The following is an 18077-nucleotide window of genomic DNA, read 5'->3' as shown; positions in this document are numbered from 1 at the left end:
GTCCGTAAGCTCCTCATGCTGAGTTGGGCACAGTCTAGAAATTTAAATCTGATTTGCAATAACTTGTCTTCTACGAGAATTAGGGACCAATTTAATTCAGTCCCGTCTCTTGGAGAAACTCTCAAACTCCCTTATAAGTTCTGGAGCAAACATTTACCCCAGAGGAAGCAGAGGACACCCAGGTTATCCTGAGTGATGGTGAGAGAGGCCCCCATCAATTTAGTGTTTTCTATTTTTTATTGTATTAGTGCCCATTTCAGAGCAACATCTGGCTGCTTGGCAGCCAAAGCCACATATTTTAGACCAACAACATCGGGGTCTGTTAGATAGATTTCATGGAGTTTTTCTCCAACTTTTCCATTTGGGCCACATCCTAACAGGTCGTTGGAAGGAGGCAGGTGTCACAGGCACAGAGACAAGGACAACGCCAGGGATTCAGTGGAGGGACTCTTTCTTTCTCAGTCACTATTAAATGTAGGGAGGATTCATTTATTAATAGCTCAGATGATTGAGAAATATTTCTCTATAATAGACATTTATTTATTTATTTAACAAATTGGGGGAATCACATTTTAACTCTTCATGTTAAAAACACAAACACAAAGGTCAGAGCATTATTTAATTCTACTGTAACACTAAAATGGTTTCTACAGTCTTTCAATTTTACTTTGGGTTAAATTAACATCCATGAAGGTATCTTTTACACTGAAGGTCACTTTATGAAATGTTTCTTTCATTAACCTCTAAATGAACACATTTCAAAAATATTTACAAAAGGAATAGCATGGATGCTTGTCTCTTTTCCTTATTTTCTGGGTGCATCTCTGATCAGGATATCCTTAGAACTTGCAGCAGGAAAACAAATAAGAATAAAAGAGCTTATGGTGTTTTTTACCCATGGTTGTGTACGTGTGTGTGTGTGTGTGTGTGTGTAACTGCTGACATGTGTTTGTGTACAGAATCGTATTGTGGTTTTTCAAAAAATAGATTTCTGTTGCAAAAATACAATTTTCGGTTGCTCCCTGGGCTCCTGGGTATCTGAGTGATTGGGCACACCAATCAACAGATATCTGCCTGTTCTCCAGGACAGGATTTCGAGGACCCACTGATCTTAGTGCCAGTCAATGCCCATAGGTGTCACCAGGTGCACAGACACTTACTGGGGGATGGGAGAGTAAGGAGGGGCTTGAAGTGCCAGAAGAATAAAAAGCTAGTTATGAGTTAAAAAAAAACACAACAAAGAGGATACCACTAAATTTTTTTCAGAAATAAATTAATATTTTGAATATCTGAGGAAATTTTTTTCTCCCCATCAACTCAAATTCTATGGCAGTTCCCTCAAAAACACTTCTAAAATGGCCTCATCCCTCCCCTCGTGTCAGCAAAAACTGCAACAAAATACTTAAGAGGACAGAAAAAACTGGTAAGTAATATTAGAAGAAATTAAAACGAGTGCTTTATTTTTCGACTTGTGGAGCCAAAGACAAACATGACAATTTGTTTGGCAGGTTCTGGTCCTGGATACTTTTTTCATGTTTCAAATAATGGAATAAGTATATGAGACACCTGGCTACATTAGAAACACCAGTTCCTGGTTAAATTTCTGTTTTTCTGGAATGTTTGCTTAATCTAGATACTGCTTTCTAAGATATTATCAAGAATCATACCAGTAAATCCCATTGCAGCTCCTTCTCTCGACTGCTTGAGAAGCCCCTCTCCATCCTGGAAGTCGATGTACACCAGGTCTATGGCCTGCAGACCAAAGGCCTTTGCTACAACAACAATCTTTTGTCGGGCGTAGAGAATATCTTGGGTTTCCTTACTACTTGTTGCACCTGAAAACAGAACGTTGACTGAGAAAGGAGACATTAACTTTGGAAACTGGACCTAGATATCTATTATAAAAACGCCGTTTGTAAAGACATCTCTGTTTGCCTGGGGATTTCTCCCTAGCGAAATGATGATTCAAATATAAATGAAGAGAGGGCTATGTGGAGGCAGAGTTAAATCTCACATGTGTCTCTTTATCTTGCAAGGCATCTTTTCATGTAGTTACTTGCACGTGCATTAAGAAAAGCCCCCTTCCCTATCTCAGGAGCTAGACACAAATGACTTGATAGGTCACAAAGGACTCCTGGTGTATTTTTTCCTTCTTGCCATTGCTCAGAAAGTGTCAGTCCAAAGATAGCACCATAAAAGGTAGCCAAACAGCTGTGTGTGGAAATAGTTAACTTCCGTCACTGAGCACAGAATTCATGTGCTGTGGTTGTAATGCCATGTCGTAACAGGTTCTGAGCCAAATACTGCAGCTTCAGGGTGTGGAAGGGGAACTTGGGGGAATGCAAGGACACTGATTTTGAGGGAGGCAGAAAGTGTCCACTGAGCTGTTGGATACACAAAAGTCTCCTGGAAAGACTGGCTCCTCTTTTTCCCCCAGGAGTGGGGTAACTGTCACTGTTTATATTTGGACCATATCACTGCTCAGGGAAAGCTCTTGCATTCAGGTCACTGGGAGTGGTGTTCTGAAAACACTTTGTGGCCTTGGCCTCTTTTCTAGATGCACTCACAGCCTCTAGTTAGTTATACATGCACCCAGACCAAAGACATAGTGCCCAAGGGATGGGGAAGATCAGTGAAAACAAGCATACTATCTCAATAAATATTTCATAATAAAGGGGTTCTGAAATATATTTTAGGGGGAATTTAAGATCTATTTTAAATTTTTACATACTTCATTTAATGTAGAAAATGATTCTTCAAAGCAATGTGAAACTGCCTTAAATTTGTGTTAGAAGCCTAGACAGCCGTCTGGCTGATGGGAAAACAACACATTTAAGCAACAGAGAGGCTATTCACATAATGTAGCTATTATGAACACAGTAGACGTCATATATGCCTGAACATGTCTGAGGCTACGACAGGCTTTTTATTAGTTATTTTATAAATGAACGGAAGTGATGATGTAGTGTTCTGGAAGAAGGACAGCTATGAGGTGCCCTAAATTATCAGGAAGTATTGCCCATTGAGCTGAAAAACCATTGTCATGGTTGGCAAATATATATTGTCATGTAAATGCCCATTCTTGAAGGGGCAAAGAAAAAATATATACACATATGCACAGAGAGAATGAGAAGAAAAACATGTCTTTGACACCTATGCTGGCGCGAAAGTCTTCTCCTCCAAAAACGACTGCATCTAGAAAAAGACCCACTTGAGGCCCGTTCTTTAGTGCTTCTTCACACACTGCCTGTAAAAGAGCAGAACAGAACCAGAGCTCACAGAAATACACCCATTAGAGAGAAGCAGCATGGTATATTTCAGTAACAGAAAGCTCCACCTCTTAACACAGTTTAGCTGAAAGCAGTGAAAATACAGCCCCAATTCAACCCTTTCAAAAGGTATTTAATATTGTCCAAAGTAAGTATGTTGCATATATTTGCTTTGCTTAATGGATTATATTAATATAGTTAGTAGTATATATTAATACATTTATAATGTTCAAGTTTTAGTTCATCCAATCTTTAGAGAAACTTTCAAGTTAACTCATTTTGATTGGACTGTAAGTTATTTCTGTTCTTCCAAAATTTGTTTTTGCTTTAAGAGGCCCTCCAACAATAAACATAAAACCACAGGAGAAAAGGAAAGAATTTAAAAATCAAACTAATTGGATTATTTGCATTGGGATCAAGATTTCTTAGTAAATGGTCTCAGGATTAAAGACAAACAATACAAAAATCTACAACTCCAGAGGGGAAAATAAAAATGCAATAAGTCATCCAGGATGTATGAATAAGCAACTTGGACATTTCTCTGTGAAATTAAAGATGAATGATAGTCATCTTAGACAGGACTGTGATGCTGCAAAGGTGGAGAGAAAGCATGCTAACATATGTGGGTGGGGAGGACATGAGGAACCAGTGAGGACACTGTTGATTAATTTCAGGGGCTGTGAGTACTTCTAAGTGTATTATGGATAAAATGGCAAATCAGCGCTTAAAATGAAATCACTGTATGAATCTAGTTGCATCTAAGAAATATGCATTGACTATATTCTCAACGCATATAGGGCAGGCTGGAAGGATTCGTGCTTAGTGGTGTAAGGATTCGTGCTTAGTGGTGTAAACATGCTGATCACGAGGCCTGAAGCAGCTCCCCAAACATTTGCACTCTGCCCCTCCTGCATAGGCCAGTAGGTCTCTCAAAGTTTCCTCTCGGAGCCTTTGCTCACATATTATCTCTCCAGTACAGTTCAACTATCTGTTTTTGTTTTTAGGTATTTCTTCTCTCCTGCCCTTGGTCATGGGGTACTACAGTGATGATGTTCACAGGTCAGGTGGAACATGAGGCATATTTTGGAAAACAATTTAAATGGCCACTGATAAAGAGGAAGAAACAAGCTAGCTATGAATTCGCTAAGGCAAATAGTTTAATGCAGCCATACAATGGTGAAAATGCTTGGCTCAGCTAATCTTCCTGAATGTATATTAGGAAATATTTTATGTTCTAGTGTGGCAAACTGAAATAATATAGTACAAATTAGTGTGTATACTAACTCAAAAATAGTAATCTTATGTATTAGACATTATAGATTATGTTGCTACAAAGAGGCCTGAAAATTTCCCAATAAAAGGCAATTGTTACAAAAGAATAATTGAAAGTTAATTCGTAAGGGTGACAAATGTTCATGTACATTTATTCTATAAATGTAATAATTCACAGCAAAAATTTATACAGTGATTATTTAATTAAAATTAATGCCAGGAATATATAAATATTTCATTTAAATATTTAGGACGAGGAAGTTTTTCCTTGCTACTGCATCTATTTCTTTGTTTTCTAAGATGCTCACAGCCTGGTTTTGGTTATTACAGATAATAAATGGTGCTCAAGGTTTACTTTGCTTATAAATCTTTCTAGAAAAATATTTTAAGTAGATGTTAAAATTGAAAACAAAAGTTCTCTTTAGGTAATAAATAAAATACTAACTTACTAGCCACATTATGGTTTCCTTACCTTAAAATTGAGCAAACCCATTGCAGTTTCCACAAAAGGGATTAAATTCATAGGTTGTTCAAGTTTTCGGCCTTGTAAGTAGAATGAAAATTTGTCTGAAAACTAGAATAAAAAGTGTCATAGGTGACTAGTGGGGGGAAAAAAATGTACAATCATTGAACTGTAGAATAGAAGTAGTATTTAAGTCTTTGACCTGAGGAAGTAATATCCCAGCCTCTTTCATCCACACAAAGAATAAAAAAAACAAAAAAAAAAAAACGGAAAAAACAGAGGAAAGACCAAAGAGAAAAGGTAACAAAGTTCCCAGCAAACTAAATAGTAAAACCTCAAGCATTAAAAATTGTTTTTTTTTCTGAAGGCGCAATTTGAGGCCTAGGAGTTAAGAGGTGGAAGGAGAGATTCTCAAGTTTAAATGCTTTCCTTGAAAAGGTTTTTACTTAAGGCCTCTCGCCTTCCCTTCGTTCAGTGCATGTGGCAGGCCCCTAAAACAATGAAGGCTTGCTCTACCTGCCATTCTGGTTTTGTTTCGGACCCTGCACAGACATCGGTGTAACTGTTCAGAAGCCTTCTACGTGGAATCCATATTATTCATTATAGCAACACTACCCTTTGTTCGGAGGTTTTTCTTCATAATTTTTTAGCTTACCTAGGAAGACCTTAAAAAGGAAGTTTAATTCTTTGAAGACCAAAGCTCGCCAATTTTTTCCATGAGACCAGTTCACAGCTAGCTCTGTGCTGCCAGTGGGGTAGCCCAAATTCCAAAATCTATCATCTGGAAACATACAAAAGCTCTTGCACAGATCTCCCCCCCACCCCTTTCAAAGGAGAAAAAAAAAAACCCCACCACACTCTAAATTGTAAATCTATTATGTCTATCTAGATCTAATAAGATGTGGGGAGATAAAAAAAAACACACAGGTACGAAAAAACTATTTTTGTAAATAAAGATAAAAACATATATATCCATTTTAAATTTAAGGAATATTCAGCCATTAATGGATATCAAAGGAAAAGGGAATTTTAATCATCTCTCCATTCAGTCTCAGTTGGGTAAATCATATCTAAGAGATTTGCATAAATATAAACCATCAAAGACTTTTCATCTTCAAAGGGGGTTTCAAGACCCTATAAGCTTTGTACTGTAATCATCGCAGGTCACCACCCTGCAGGAATAGGGCTGCTATGGCAACATAAAAAAACTAATGCTTAAGGCTTAGCATAATATTCTGACTAATAGAAAGGAAACTCATTTTAAAGGCTGGCAGCCTATTTACCAGAAGCAGGATTAGAGGTGTTATTTCCCCTTTTAGCTGCCCCCCCCACCCCACTGCCCGTGCAGCACCTCCCTCCCCAACCAAAAAAAATCTAATCACTGGGATCTTTAAAAAGCTTTTGAGCGATTTGCAGTAACTTTACAATTAGGCTAAAATAAATCACAGCTTTCAGTAATGAAGAATTATTCCCAGTTGCTCCCGGTGCCCCTCCCTTCCTCGACACCATGATCATCGCCTCCTTAGCAACTTTACAAGGGAAGGAATAACTCAACCAAAATAGCAAGAAGGAAGAGAAGGCTACAGTTTCAGGGGACAAAATGTATAGTATTCCACGAAAATGAAAATAAAACCTAATTTATGGCACATTCAAGCTAGAAAACGGGTGGTAAAATATTAGTGATTTTGGTGTTACCTATGCACTGGAGGAATTTTGTTTTTCTTGTTAAAAAAAGGAAAACTTGCAATGTTACTTGCCCCATTCTTTGTGATAATGGTTATAACCCCAAAAACTGTAGAGTTGAAAACTAGGTAAATCCTTTACAATATCCTTTACAACAGGGAATATCCCTGTTCCTAGTGTGAAAAATCTCTAATGCCTTTTGTTTTTAAGGCAATAGGGGCATATTTAAAAATTAAACATTCTAGCCCATCCTCCTCCTCCTCCTCCCCTTCTTTCTTAAAAAATTGCATTAAGTACTAACACAAAAGGTAACTAGTGGAGAAGTTTCAATTAATTTTTTCAAAAGGAGACGATTAAATGTTTCCGGCCTGGTAAAGTGTTCATTTCAGCGAGGTGGAGGGGACTGGGGGCGTGGGGGGAGGAAAAGAAGGGGGAAAATCACAAAGAGATTGGGGAGGAGATGAAGTAGCAGGGCTCAGCAATTCTTTCAATTCCAGTGCACACCCAATAGTGTGTTGGAAGAATGCACCCTGTTCGGGATTTGTGGGAGAATTGTCCCACGACAAAGGAGGCCGAGTCACGCTTGTTATAGTCCAATAAGCCGTGCCAGTCAAACAAGAACCCACACTAGCGACAAAAGGCCAGCAAGAGATTCTCACACAAAAGAAAACAAGGAAGCCCATCTTTCAGTTGTGCATCAGGCTCTGGGTTTTATGCTTCACATAAATACAAACGGAGAGGAAAAAATAAACAGCCCAAAAGACTTCTGTTAACTAAGAAATCCTATTTAGATTTCGGTATGTTCCTCACATCCAAGGATTTAAAACAGCGAACAGAGGCCTTAGCTGAAGGCTGGGGTGAGCACTCCCCTCTCAAATGAGGGGTAATAACGGTGATAAATAGGCACTAACTATGAAACCAAAAGGGAACAGTGACTTCAGATTCCATTTCAATCAACTTAAGACACATTCGAATGGGGCAGGAACTCTTGAGGACATTAACCTGCTATCACTAGGATCTCCCAGCTCCTGAGGGGTGACCTTGCTGAGAAGAGCTCCAGTTTTGAAAGTAAATATGGGACCTTGAACAAAGGTCTTCAGGAAGACACCAATGCAGAGCTGACGGACAGAAAAATAATGGTAGCTACATGTGTAATTCTAAACTTTCTAGTAGCTACATTAAAAGAGTAAGATGAAACAGATGGTGAATTTAATAAGAGGTTTATTCAACCCAATATATCTGAAATATTATCATTCCAACATGCAATCAACATAAAAATTATTGAGATAATTTACATTCTTTTTTCGGGGGAGGGTGCTATGAAGTCTTCAAAGTCCCGTGTATCTTACAGCGCATCTCAATTTGGACTGGCCACATTTCAGGTGCTCCGTAGCCACATGTGGCAGGCAGCCATGGCACTGGAAAGCACAGAGCCAACATAGCTACATACACGGGAAAGATGAGCAATGTATTTCGGTGCCACAACTAGAACTCGGCGTATTGCTACAGTTGTAGCCATAGACTTAGGGATCACCCTAGATGTGGCATCAAAATCACCACTGTCCACACGCCCTTACCATGCTTCCAGCACCTGGGTGCCACGGGCCCTCCTCTCAGGAGTGGCACAGTGGAACCGTACTGTTTTCGGCAGAGATCTGCAGAATCACTGCAGCCCCTAAATAAAATCTAGCCTCACCCTCCAACCTCCACCCCACTTCAACAATTAAAACAATCATAGTATAATTAGGCCCATTTCAAAGTTTTCTTAAGTAATTTGACATGCCAAGGGTTTATTGGCTGAAAAGTCTGTCATGAAACAAACACACCTGTCAGCAATTTAAAAAGGATGAACTAGAAAACTGTTCAGGAAATAATATCTGTGCTAATTAAAACCACTAGTTAAAAGCTTCCTGTCTCTTCCTATAGTTGCCCCAAGGAGTGACCTTTTCCTCTCCTCCTCTAGGTTCATTTTTTCCTTTGCAGCTAATGTGCTTTCACTGTCTCTGATGACTTCAAATGAATCTGCCTAAGAGGTATGCAAATCACTGCTCTTCCAGGTGGAGGGTTAGGGCCTGGCCGGGTGTAGTCTCAGGTAAGCTGGTTTCCAGGGGCTGCTCTGGAGGAGGCTGTTCTGTCTAAACCACAGATCTGTTAAGGCAGCAGAAGCATCATTTCAAGTGCAGAGCTGTTCCAGTGAACACTTAGGCAAAGCCAGGTTCTCCTTGTGTGCAGGAAATGGTCTTTGGGACCTGCTCCTTTTTCTCAGTTCCCTTTCTCTCGGCTCTGTGTATGCATTTTCAAAACCTACAGCACCCAAATCCTTCCTTTCTGCTACTCCTTGTTAGCCTCTCCTGAGTTTTTAATTAAAGCAAAGCATGAGCTACTCACCCACTGGATTTCTTCAGGATCTTCTACCTTCGGGAGCATCAGGCTGGAAGGAAGGACCCGGGACCGCAGGAGGGCCTGCAGATCTTCTTCGGCCAGACCACTGGACACTGAGTTGATTCTTACACACTTTTCAGTTGGGCCCAGATCAAAGTCTTCAAGAGTTTTTACTATTCTCAATCGAGCTTCATCCTATGAGTGTAGATAAAATGTAACTCCTAAGTTTATTTATCATTGAGAAGAAACACAATCAAACTGCCCGTGAAACTCTTATGTGGATGGAGAGTCTGAGCACCATTACGATGTCTACTATGTCCACCAAATAACTGGTATTTGAAACGAGTTGTCCAGTCTGATGGTCAAGTGACTGATTTCCAGACTTCACTCAAGATGACTATAGCAGAGATGAAAGCCATTGTAATGCACGTTGGCGAAACTCTAAATAGTGGTCTCAGGACTTCCCTGGTAACACACTGTTAAGAATCTGCCTGCCACTGCAGGGGACATGGGTTCGATCCCTGGTCCGGGAAGATCCCACATGCCGCGGAGCCACTAAGCCCGTGCGCCACAACTACTGAGCCTGCACTCTAGAGCCTGCGAGCCACAACTACTGAAGACCGTGCGCCTAGAGCCTGTGCTCCGCAACAAGAGAAGCCCGTGCACTGCAACGAAGAGTAGCCCCCGCTCGCCACAACTAGAGAAAGCCTGTGTGCAGCCACGAAGACCCAACGCGGCCAAAAATAAATAAATAAATAAATAGTGTTCTCATTTTGCGCGTTAGCATTACTGTCCCATTGGAAAAGGTAAAATAACTAATAGGTAACATTTATTGAGCGTTTACTAAGCACCAGGTATGGTGCTAAGTGCTCTACCTGCATTTTCTCATTGAATAAATACAAGAAACTAGATAATTTATGGATTAATGGTAGTCTGGACTGCCAGCATATTCACATTAGGGAAAAAAATAAGGATTTGTTTTTCTCTTTCCACATGCGTCATGCTTTTTTTATTCACTTAAAAATTGTTTTGCAACTGAGTTGAATCTTAACATTCAATTAAGAAGGCACTCACAGGAAAATGACACTTCACACTACCAAAAAGCTCCAGCTTATTCAGATGGAAGGCAATAATATCACCAAGAAATCCCTTCATGAAGTGGTGGACAAATACATTTTTTTCTTTGATTTGGCAGGCTTTGCTCCACAGTTAAGAAAAGCTGAAAGGTTGAAAGTCTGATTCAGTATTTGAATTGTCCCCGGAAAAACTGTATAAAACCAAACATGTTATTTATTGTCTTTGCGTTGGGGTGATGAAGCGGGGACAGGGGTTGGGGAGAGAGGAGTGCACTTGGGGCGTGGGGGTCGGAATCAAGGGAAAGAAAGCCCTTGAGGTCATTACTTCCTGCCAATTTCAGTTTCAAAACCAAATTCCTCCAACTTGCCAACAGCCCTCAACAAATTCTCATGGTCAGAATGAACACTTATCAAAAGTAGCTTCATTTGGGAAGGGTTTTTATGATACTAATAAAACTTTAAAGCTTCTCACTGCTGATGAATGTAGTTTGAAAAACAAGGTCTTAACAATATATGGCCATTTGGATAGCGGTTGTTATCTAGGAAAATAATAAACCAAAGCAGAGAGAAAAAATAATTATTTGAGCCAATATTGAGTTGAAGTCCAATCTAGGAGACAAGCCAAGGCAGTAGATTTAAACCAGGCGGATGTAGGTCTATGACGGGGTGGAAGCAGGGAAGGCCTCCAAATGTGGTCTGAGTTAAACAGTGTGAGGAAACCAGCTTAGAGTTGTCAAGTCGGATGGACGCACAGTACATAGGAGCAGTCTGAGACAGCTCTGTGGAGTCCTGATTTACTGAGCTCTGACTGCCAATAATTATGCCAAGCTTAGACAAAAGCAAGAGAGAGCTCATGCCAGCTAAAGTGAGGAAGGATGCAGCCAACAGTGGCTTGGTTCCACACCTTGCTGTGGGCTGTCCCACAGCAATAAAATGCATCCACTTGCTCTGTCATGCCCTTTCGCTGCAGCCACAGGATAGGAAGATCCTGAAGGTGAAGGTCAGAACTCAACTCATCAACTCAGTAGTATGGTTCCAAGGCCATCGACAGCTGTCGAGAGAAATGCTTCCTGTGTGTATCTAGATCCATAGCCTCAAAGAACCCAAGATGTGCTATGCTCCATGCAGCCTGGCACAGCTACAAACCCGGGATGGCTTCAGCGCAGAAAAGTTTCAACTTCCAGGTTTCCTTTCAAGGGCAGGTTGGGCTTGTAAAGGGTCTGCTGGGACAAAGTGAATGGGAAATGGGAGGGAACTAACTAGATCGTTTGGGCTGAAGTGCATTTTAAAACTTGAGTTATTTGAGGGACTTTCCTGGTGGCGCAGTGGTTAAGAATCCTCCTGTCAATACAGCGGACACGGGGTTGAGCCCTGGTCCGGGAAGATCCCACATGCCGTGGAGCAACTAAGTCCGCGAACCACAACTACTGAGCCCGCGTGCCTAGAGCCCAAGCTCCACAGCAAGAGAAGTCACCGCAATGAGAAGCCCGCGCGCTGCAACAAAGAGTAGCCCTTGCTCGCCGGAACTAGAGAAAGCCCGCGCACAGCAACGAAGACCCAACGCAGCCAAGAATAATTAAATAAGTAAATAAATTTATTTTTAAAAAACCCAAAAAACTTGAGTTATTTGAATCATCACCTCCATCCTCTAGTTTAATCGGCATGTGCGCTCAAGGACGCAGGATCCCTGGCAACATCAGCTTCCTAAATTGTTCATGTTGGTGTCAAACAAAATCTGACCTCTAAGCTGTTTAGTTGTTTCACTTGGATTCGAAGGGGACTGTTTGTTCAAAGCTCATGTTCTAAACCTGTTTGTGATTTTTATCTAAAGTCAGATTGCCATGGTTTCAGCACATTCCGGTTTACTTAGTAAAATTCAGCCCTTGTGAAATTGGCTGCAAATGAAGTACCCCATTCCAATTTTAGGCATAATCTGATTAGTACTTTTCATGCTGTAATAATGAGCAGTGAATACTCAGCATTTTATTAGACTTTTTTTCCTCTTTCTGGCTCAGAATTAAAACCAAGCTCTTTCCACTACATCATTCTGTACCTTTCCAAAAAAAGATGATGGCTTTGGAGGTATATTGCCATACAACACCCTTATTAACGGGCTGTTGCTTGTGACAATTTACATAAGTGAAGTGTGCATCCCTCTGCTGTGTATCCCAAAATATCCAACAACTTCACTGAATTTACACCAACCAACAAGCATGTTGATTTTTTTTTCTTTTTGGTATTTTAATGGTGAAATATGTTACTGTGCTAGCAAACACACCCATGCCATCTGTTGGGTGAGAGGAAGGCAGTTTCTAAGAACAATTAAATTTAGTTCTGGGTCTTCAGCTAGAGAGAGCCACAGTCCACCAGTTGTGAAAAGAAAGAAATTCTGTTCATGCTGTTCTCTCTCTATCACAGGCCTTACGTCTTGCTACCGTGTCTCTTACATCTCTCTCATCTCCATCACCTCGCTCCCTTCACACTTTCATTCTCTTTTTCTTTGGCTCCTGTTTGGCCCTGACCATCCTTCCAAGTGCCATCTCATTAGGGGGATTAGTAAGACTCGGCCTGGCAGACACCACCTTCTCAGAAGGGCTATCCAGGTGATCTGCTGAGATTATTGGGAGGTAAATGCTCCCTGGAGAAAGAAAGAAAAGGAAATGAAGGCAAAAAGAGGCCACTCAAAAACAACTGTTTTTGGGGGGTGGGGTGGTCTTACATTCTGGAAGCAAAACAGGTTGTTGAAAATGGAGTTTAGAAGGAACTGCACTCTAAACGTGTTAACACTGCAGGACAGCCTTGGTAAGCATTTCTCAGTGTAGGATGAACTTGTCCTCCTAAAATCTGACAACCTGAAAAGAGGGAATAATGAATGCAAGGCCTTCCTCAACAGTTACATGAGATTTTTGCAGAGACTAATTATCTTTGTGTGTTTGTAGCATGTTTGATTCCAGAGGTGGGCTCTGCAAAGGCCACAAAGAAAGTTGGCACAGGTCAAACTCTTCACAGGCCCTGGTCCTAAAAGGTGGTATTACCAAAGTTCCCACATTCAACTGATATTTCGTGCCATGGGCTGCTCAGTGCAGTGGACCGGTGGCTAATAAACTTGTCCTTATACATAAGCCACCATATTATGTGACTCTGTCTGGGCCAGGAACCAAGGCGTGCTATGATTTCAGAGACCGGATTCTTATCACCTGGGGAAGAGACATGCTCTGCTGACGTAAGAAAGTGGATAAATCAACCATCACCGAGACCTGCAGACTCTGAAATTAAAGGAGAAAATATGCGTGCCGTTGGTTCAATTGGCACCCATTAAAGCTAATAACTAATCAGCCTTGCAAGTTTCTAGCTCAGAATGATCAAATCTGCAAAGAAAACAACATCCGTCCACTTTTACACTCCAGTGGAAGAGGTGGTCCCTCGCGGCGGGGCGGCACAGTCTCGCCATCTGGAGAATAAATCGAGTGTGAAGTACAGTATAGTTTGGGACCAAGCTCCGTGGCAGCAGCTCAGCAGTCAGTTCATTAGTTCCAAACTTCCAGGGATTAGAGCGACATCAATTCTACTGTCGGATAGGAAGAGACAGACAGGATACGAGATTCAAGGAGGATTGTGACAACCAGGAGGAGCCCCTTGGGCTTATTTATAAAACTACAAAATATAAACATACCCAAATAAGTGTCTTAAATAATAGCATTATTACAGTTTCATAACATCTGAATTAACACCTTTCTCTTCTTCCACCTCCACTCCGAAACCCTGTATGTTAATAACATATAATGCTTTCAGATGAAGTCGCCAAGACGACCCTGAATGCAACAGGAGCAGTGAGAAAGCTGTGCGGCCGAAACAAGACTTGGGAGTTAAGAAGTACGGAATATTTTCTAGGCTCTGGGGAGACGCATAACCTCTGTGATTTTTAAAAATGAGCAATTACTATTTTCATCCCACAAAAGGCAAATTGCCATGCCAATACGCAAAAACACTAGTGAATTCTGTCTTTTCTGAATTTGTCCATCTCACCTCACTTTGATTTCATCTGATTCATAAAATGATGTCATAAGCATGGATTGGAATGGGCAAAAGGCCCTGATATTGTCATCTATATAAAATTATTTTTTTTGAAAATTTTGAGATCATTTGGTTTAAAATAAAAAGTTCTGATGTATTGTTCCATTTAAGGATCTCCCTTTTCATATAAGTTCTTTTTATACACTAATATTAAAAAACAGAAGTGCTTGTGACAAAGTCATCATTAGAAAATTACTGTATTTTTCTTACAAATGTATAAAATGTATTATAATCACAGAGACTGCTGTAGTTACTGCATTAGAAAAAAAGCCAGATTCTCATTGATTATTACAACCTGGTAGTGTTTCTTTAGGTAAGATGGTAGTGTTGAGTTTTCTAACCCCCCAAAAATCTTGGTTTGCCTGGTGTTTTTTTTTTTTTTTTTTAAAGCTTTTTTTAAAATTTTTTTTATTTAATTAATTAATTTATTTTTTGTCTGTGTTGGGTCTTCATTTCTGTGCAAGGGCTTTCTCTAGTTGCGGCAAGCGGGGGCCACTTTTCATCGTGGTGCGCGGGCCTCTCACTGTTGCAACCTCTCTTGTTGTGGAGCACAGCCTCCAGACGCGCAGGCTCAGTAGCTGTAGCTCACGGGCCTAGTTGCTCCTTGGCATATGGGATCTTCCCAGACCAGGGCTCGAACCTGTGTCCCCTGCATCAGCAGGCAGATTCTCAACCACTGCGCCACCAGGGAAGCCCTGCCTGGTGTTTTTTTTAACTTTTTTTTTTTTTTTTTGGCTGCACCATGTGTGGCATGCGGGATCTTAGTTCTCAGACCAGGGATTGAACCCACGCCCCCCTGCAATGGAAGCAGTTTTAACCACTGGACCACCAGGGAAGCCCCTTGGTTTGCCTGTTTTTGTTTTTTTTTGGTTTGCCTGTTTTTGAAAAAAGAAAATCTACAGCAATATTGAACATACCATGAGTTAACTGGTTAAAATTTCATTCATCAATAACACCAAAAGCACTGGTAACAAAAGAAAAAATAAATTGAACTTCATGAAAAATTTAAAATGTTGTGCATCAAAAGATACTTTCAACAGAGTAAAAAGGCAACCCACAGAATGGGAGACAATATTTGCAAATCATATGTCTGATAAAGGAATATATATTCAGAACATATATAGAGCTTCTAAAACTCAGCACCAAAAAAACAAACACCACAATTCAAAAATGGGCAGAGGACTTGAACATACATTTCTCCTAAGAAGATATAAAAATGGACAACGAGCACATGAAAAGATGTTCAATATCATTAATCATTAGGGAAATGCAAGTCAAAACTACGAGACACCACTTAACACCCATTAGGATGGCTACTGTCAAAAAAACAGAAAAAAACAAGGGTTGGAGAGGATGTGGAGAAATTGGAACCCTTGTGCACTGCTGGTGGGAATGTAAAATGGTGCAGCCGCTATAGAAAATAGCATGGCGGTTCCTCAGAAAATTAAAAATAGGGATTTCCCTGGTGGCGCAGTGGTTGAGAGTCTGCCTGCCGATGCAGGGGACATGGGTTCGAGCCCTGGTCTGGGAGGATCCCACATGCCGCGGAGCAGCTGGCCCCATGAGCCACAATTACTGAGCCTGCGTGTCTGGAGCCTGTGCTCCGCAACAGGAGAGGCCGCGATAGTGAGAGGCCCACGTACCGCGATGAGGAGTGGCCCCCACTTGCCGCAACTAGAGAAAGCCCTCGCATAGAAACGAAGACCCAACACAGTCAAAAATAAATTAAAAAAATAAATAAAAATTAAAAAAAAAAAAAATTAAAAATAGGACTTCTCTGGTGGTGCAGTGGTTAAGAATCCGCCTGCCTGTGCAGGGGACATGGGTTCGAGCCCTGGTCAGGGAAGATCCCACATGCCGCGGAGCAACTAAACCCGTGCACTGCAACTACTGAGCCTGCGCTCTAAAGCCCGCGAGCCACAACTACTGAGCCTGCGCTCTAGAGTCCGCGTGCCACAACTACTGAAGTCCGCGTGCCTAGAGCCCGTGCTCTATAACAAGGGAAGGCACCTCAATGAGAAGCCCGCGCGCCACAACAAAGAGTAGCCCTGCTCGCCGCAACTAGAGAAAGCCTGAGTGCAGCAACGAAGACCCAACGCAGCCAAAATAAATAAATAAGTAAAATAAATTTATTTAAAAAATTAAAAATAGAATTAACACATGATGCAGCAATTCCACTTCTGGGTATATACCCAAAAGCGCTGAAAGCAGGTCTCGAAGAAATTATTTGTACACCCATTTTTATAGCAGCATTATTCACAATAGCTAAAATGCGGAAGTAAACCAAGTGTCCACTGACAGAAGCATGGATAAGCAAAATGTGTTAAATACGTGCAATGGAATATTGTTCAGGTTTAAAAAGGAAGGAAATTCTGACACATGCTACAACATGGATAAACCTGCTGTGCTAAGTGAAGACATTATGCTAAGTGAAATAAGCCAGTTACAAAAGGACAACAGTGTGAATATATTTAATAACCACTTAATGGTACACTTAAAAATGGCTAAGATGGTAAACTTTATATTTTATCACAATAAAAAATGAGGAAAATGTTCATTTATTGATTTCATCCCACAAGTTATTACACTCTAGGCATTCTGTTTACTCTGAAACTGTAGATTTTGGTAGAGCAAAGTTTCTGATATGCTAATTATGAAAGATCCTTTAAAACACAGGTTTATTAAAATGCCAAATCAGCTTTCGTTCAAAGGACTAAGAAGGCTCAGGATGTGTATGGGTGGATACACTGGCATACAAGTACAAGTAGCTCTTTGAGTCTCTGTTTTCAGTTCTTTTGGGTATATACCTAGGAGTAGAATTGCTGGGCCATTTAGTAATTCTATGTCTAGCTTTTTGAAGAACTGCCAAACTGTTTTCCAAAGTGGTTGTACCACATTTTACATTTCCCACCAACACTGTATCAGAGTGCCAAATTTTTCCACACTCTTGCCAACACTTGTTATTTTTCATTTTATTTGTTTTTGATAATAGCCATCCCAGTAGATGTGATATGGTATCTCGTTGTGGTTTTGATTTGTATTTCTCTAATGATTAATGATGCTGAGCATCTTTTTATGTGCTTACTGGCCATCAGTATACAGATCTTCCTTGACTTATGATGGAGTCATGTCCCGATAAACACACTGTAAGCTGAAAATGCATTTATACACCTAACCTACTGAACATTATAGCTCAGCCTAGCCTACCTTAAATGTGCTCTGAACACATATTAGCTTACAGTTGCGCAAAGTCATCTAAACATGAATATCTCACGTAATTTATTGACTACTGTCCTAAATGTGAAAAACTGAATGGTTGTCTGGGTAGAGACTGATTGCCAGTGCATCGATTGTTGACCCTTGTGATCACATTGCTGATGGGAGCTGTGGTTCACTGCTGCTGCCCAGCAGCACGAGACAGGATTGGACCACATATCACTAGACCAAGAAAAGACCAAAATTCAGTACTCAAAGTATGGTTTCTACTGAATGCGTACTGCTTTCACACCATCATAAAGCTGAACCATTGTAAGTCAGGGACCATCTGTACCTTCTTTGGAGAAATGTCTATTCTAGTCCTAAATTAAAAAAAAAATGGGTTGTTTGTCTTTTGGTTGTTGGGTTATGAGTGTTCTTTATATATTCTAGATATTTAATCCGTATCAGATATATATGATTCACAAATATTTTCTCCCCTTCTGTAGGTTGTCATTTCACTTTTTTTTTTTGGCCACACCATGCAGCTCGTGGCATCTTAGTTCCCCAACCAGGGATCGAACCTGCATCCTCGGCAATGAAAGCACAGAGTCTTAACCACTGAACCACTGGGGAATTCCCTATCATTTCACTTTCTTTTTT

At 40.6% G+C, this 18077-nt stretch overlaps 1 protein-coding gene across 1 annotated transcript in view; it reads right to left on the bottom strand.

The window, feature by feature from the left end:
• CLYBL (citramalyl-CoA lyase) overlaps nt 1-18077 on the bottom strand; it is a 245040-nt gene that overhangs the window by 20133 nt on the left and 206830 nt on the right. Inside the window, exons 3-6 of the mRNA XM_065896069.1 lie at nt 9076-9264; nt 5014-5115; nt 3154-3247; nt 1668-1835 (exon numbers count right to left, since the gene is read on the bottom strand). Coding sequence (XP_065752141.1) covers nt 1668-1835; nt 3154-3247; nt 5014-5115; nt 9076-9264 — 553 coding nt within the window. The remainder of the gene's footprint in view (nt 1-1667; nt 1836-3153; nt 3248-5013; nt 5116-9075; nt 9265-18077) is intronic.

Source organism: Phocoena phocoena, chromosome 18 (assembly GCF_963924675.1).
Source record: "Phocoena phocoena chromosome 18, mPhoPho1.1, whole genome shotgun sequence".
NCBI classification, from domain to species: Eukaryota; Metazoa; Chordata; class Mammalia; order Artiodactyla; family Phocoenidae; genus Phocoena; species Phocoena phocoena.
The sequence above is the reverse complement of the archived record's forward strand: the minus strand, read 5'-3'. Positions and strand labels throughout refer to the sequence as shown.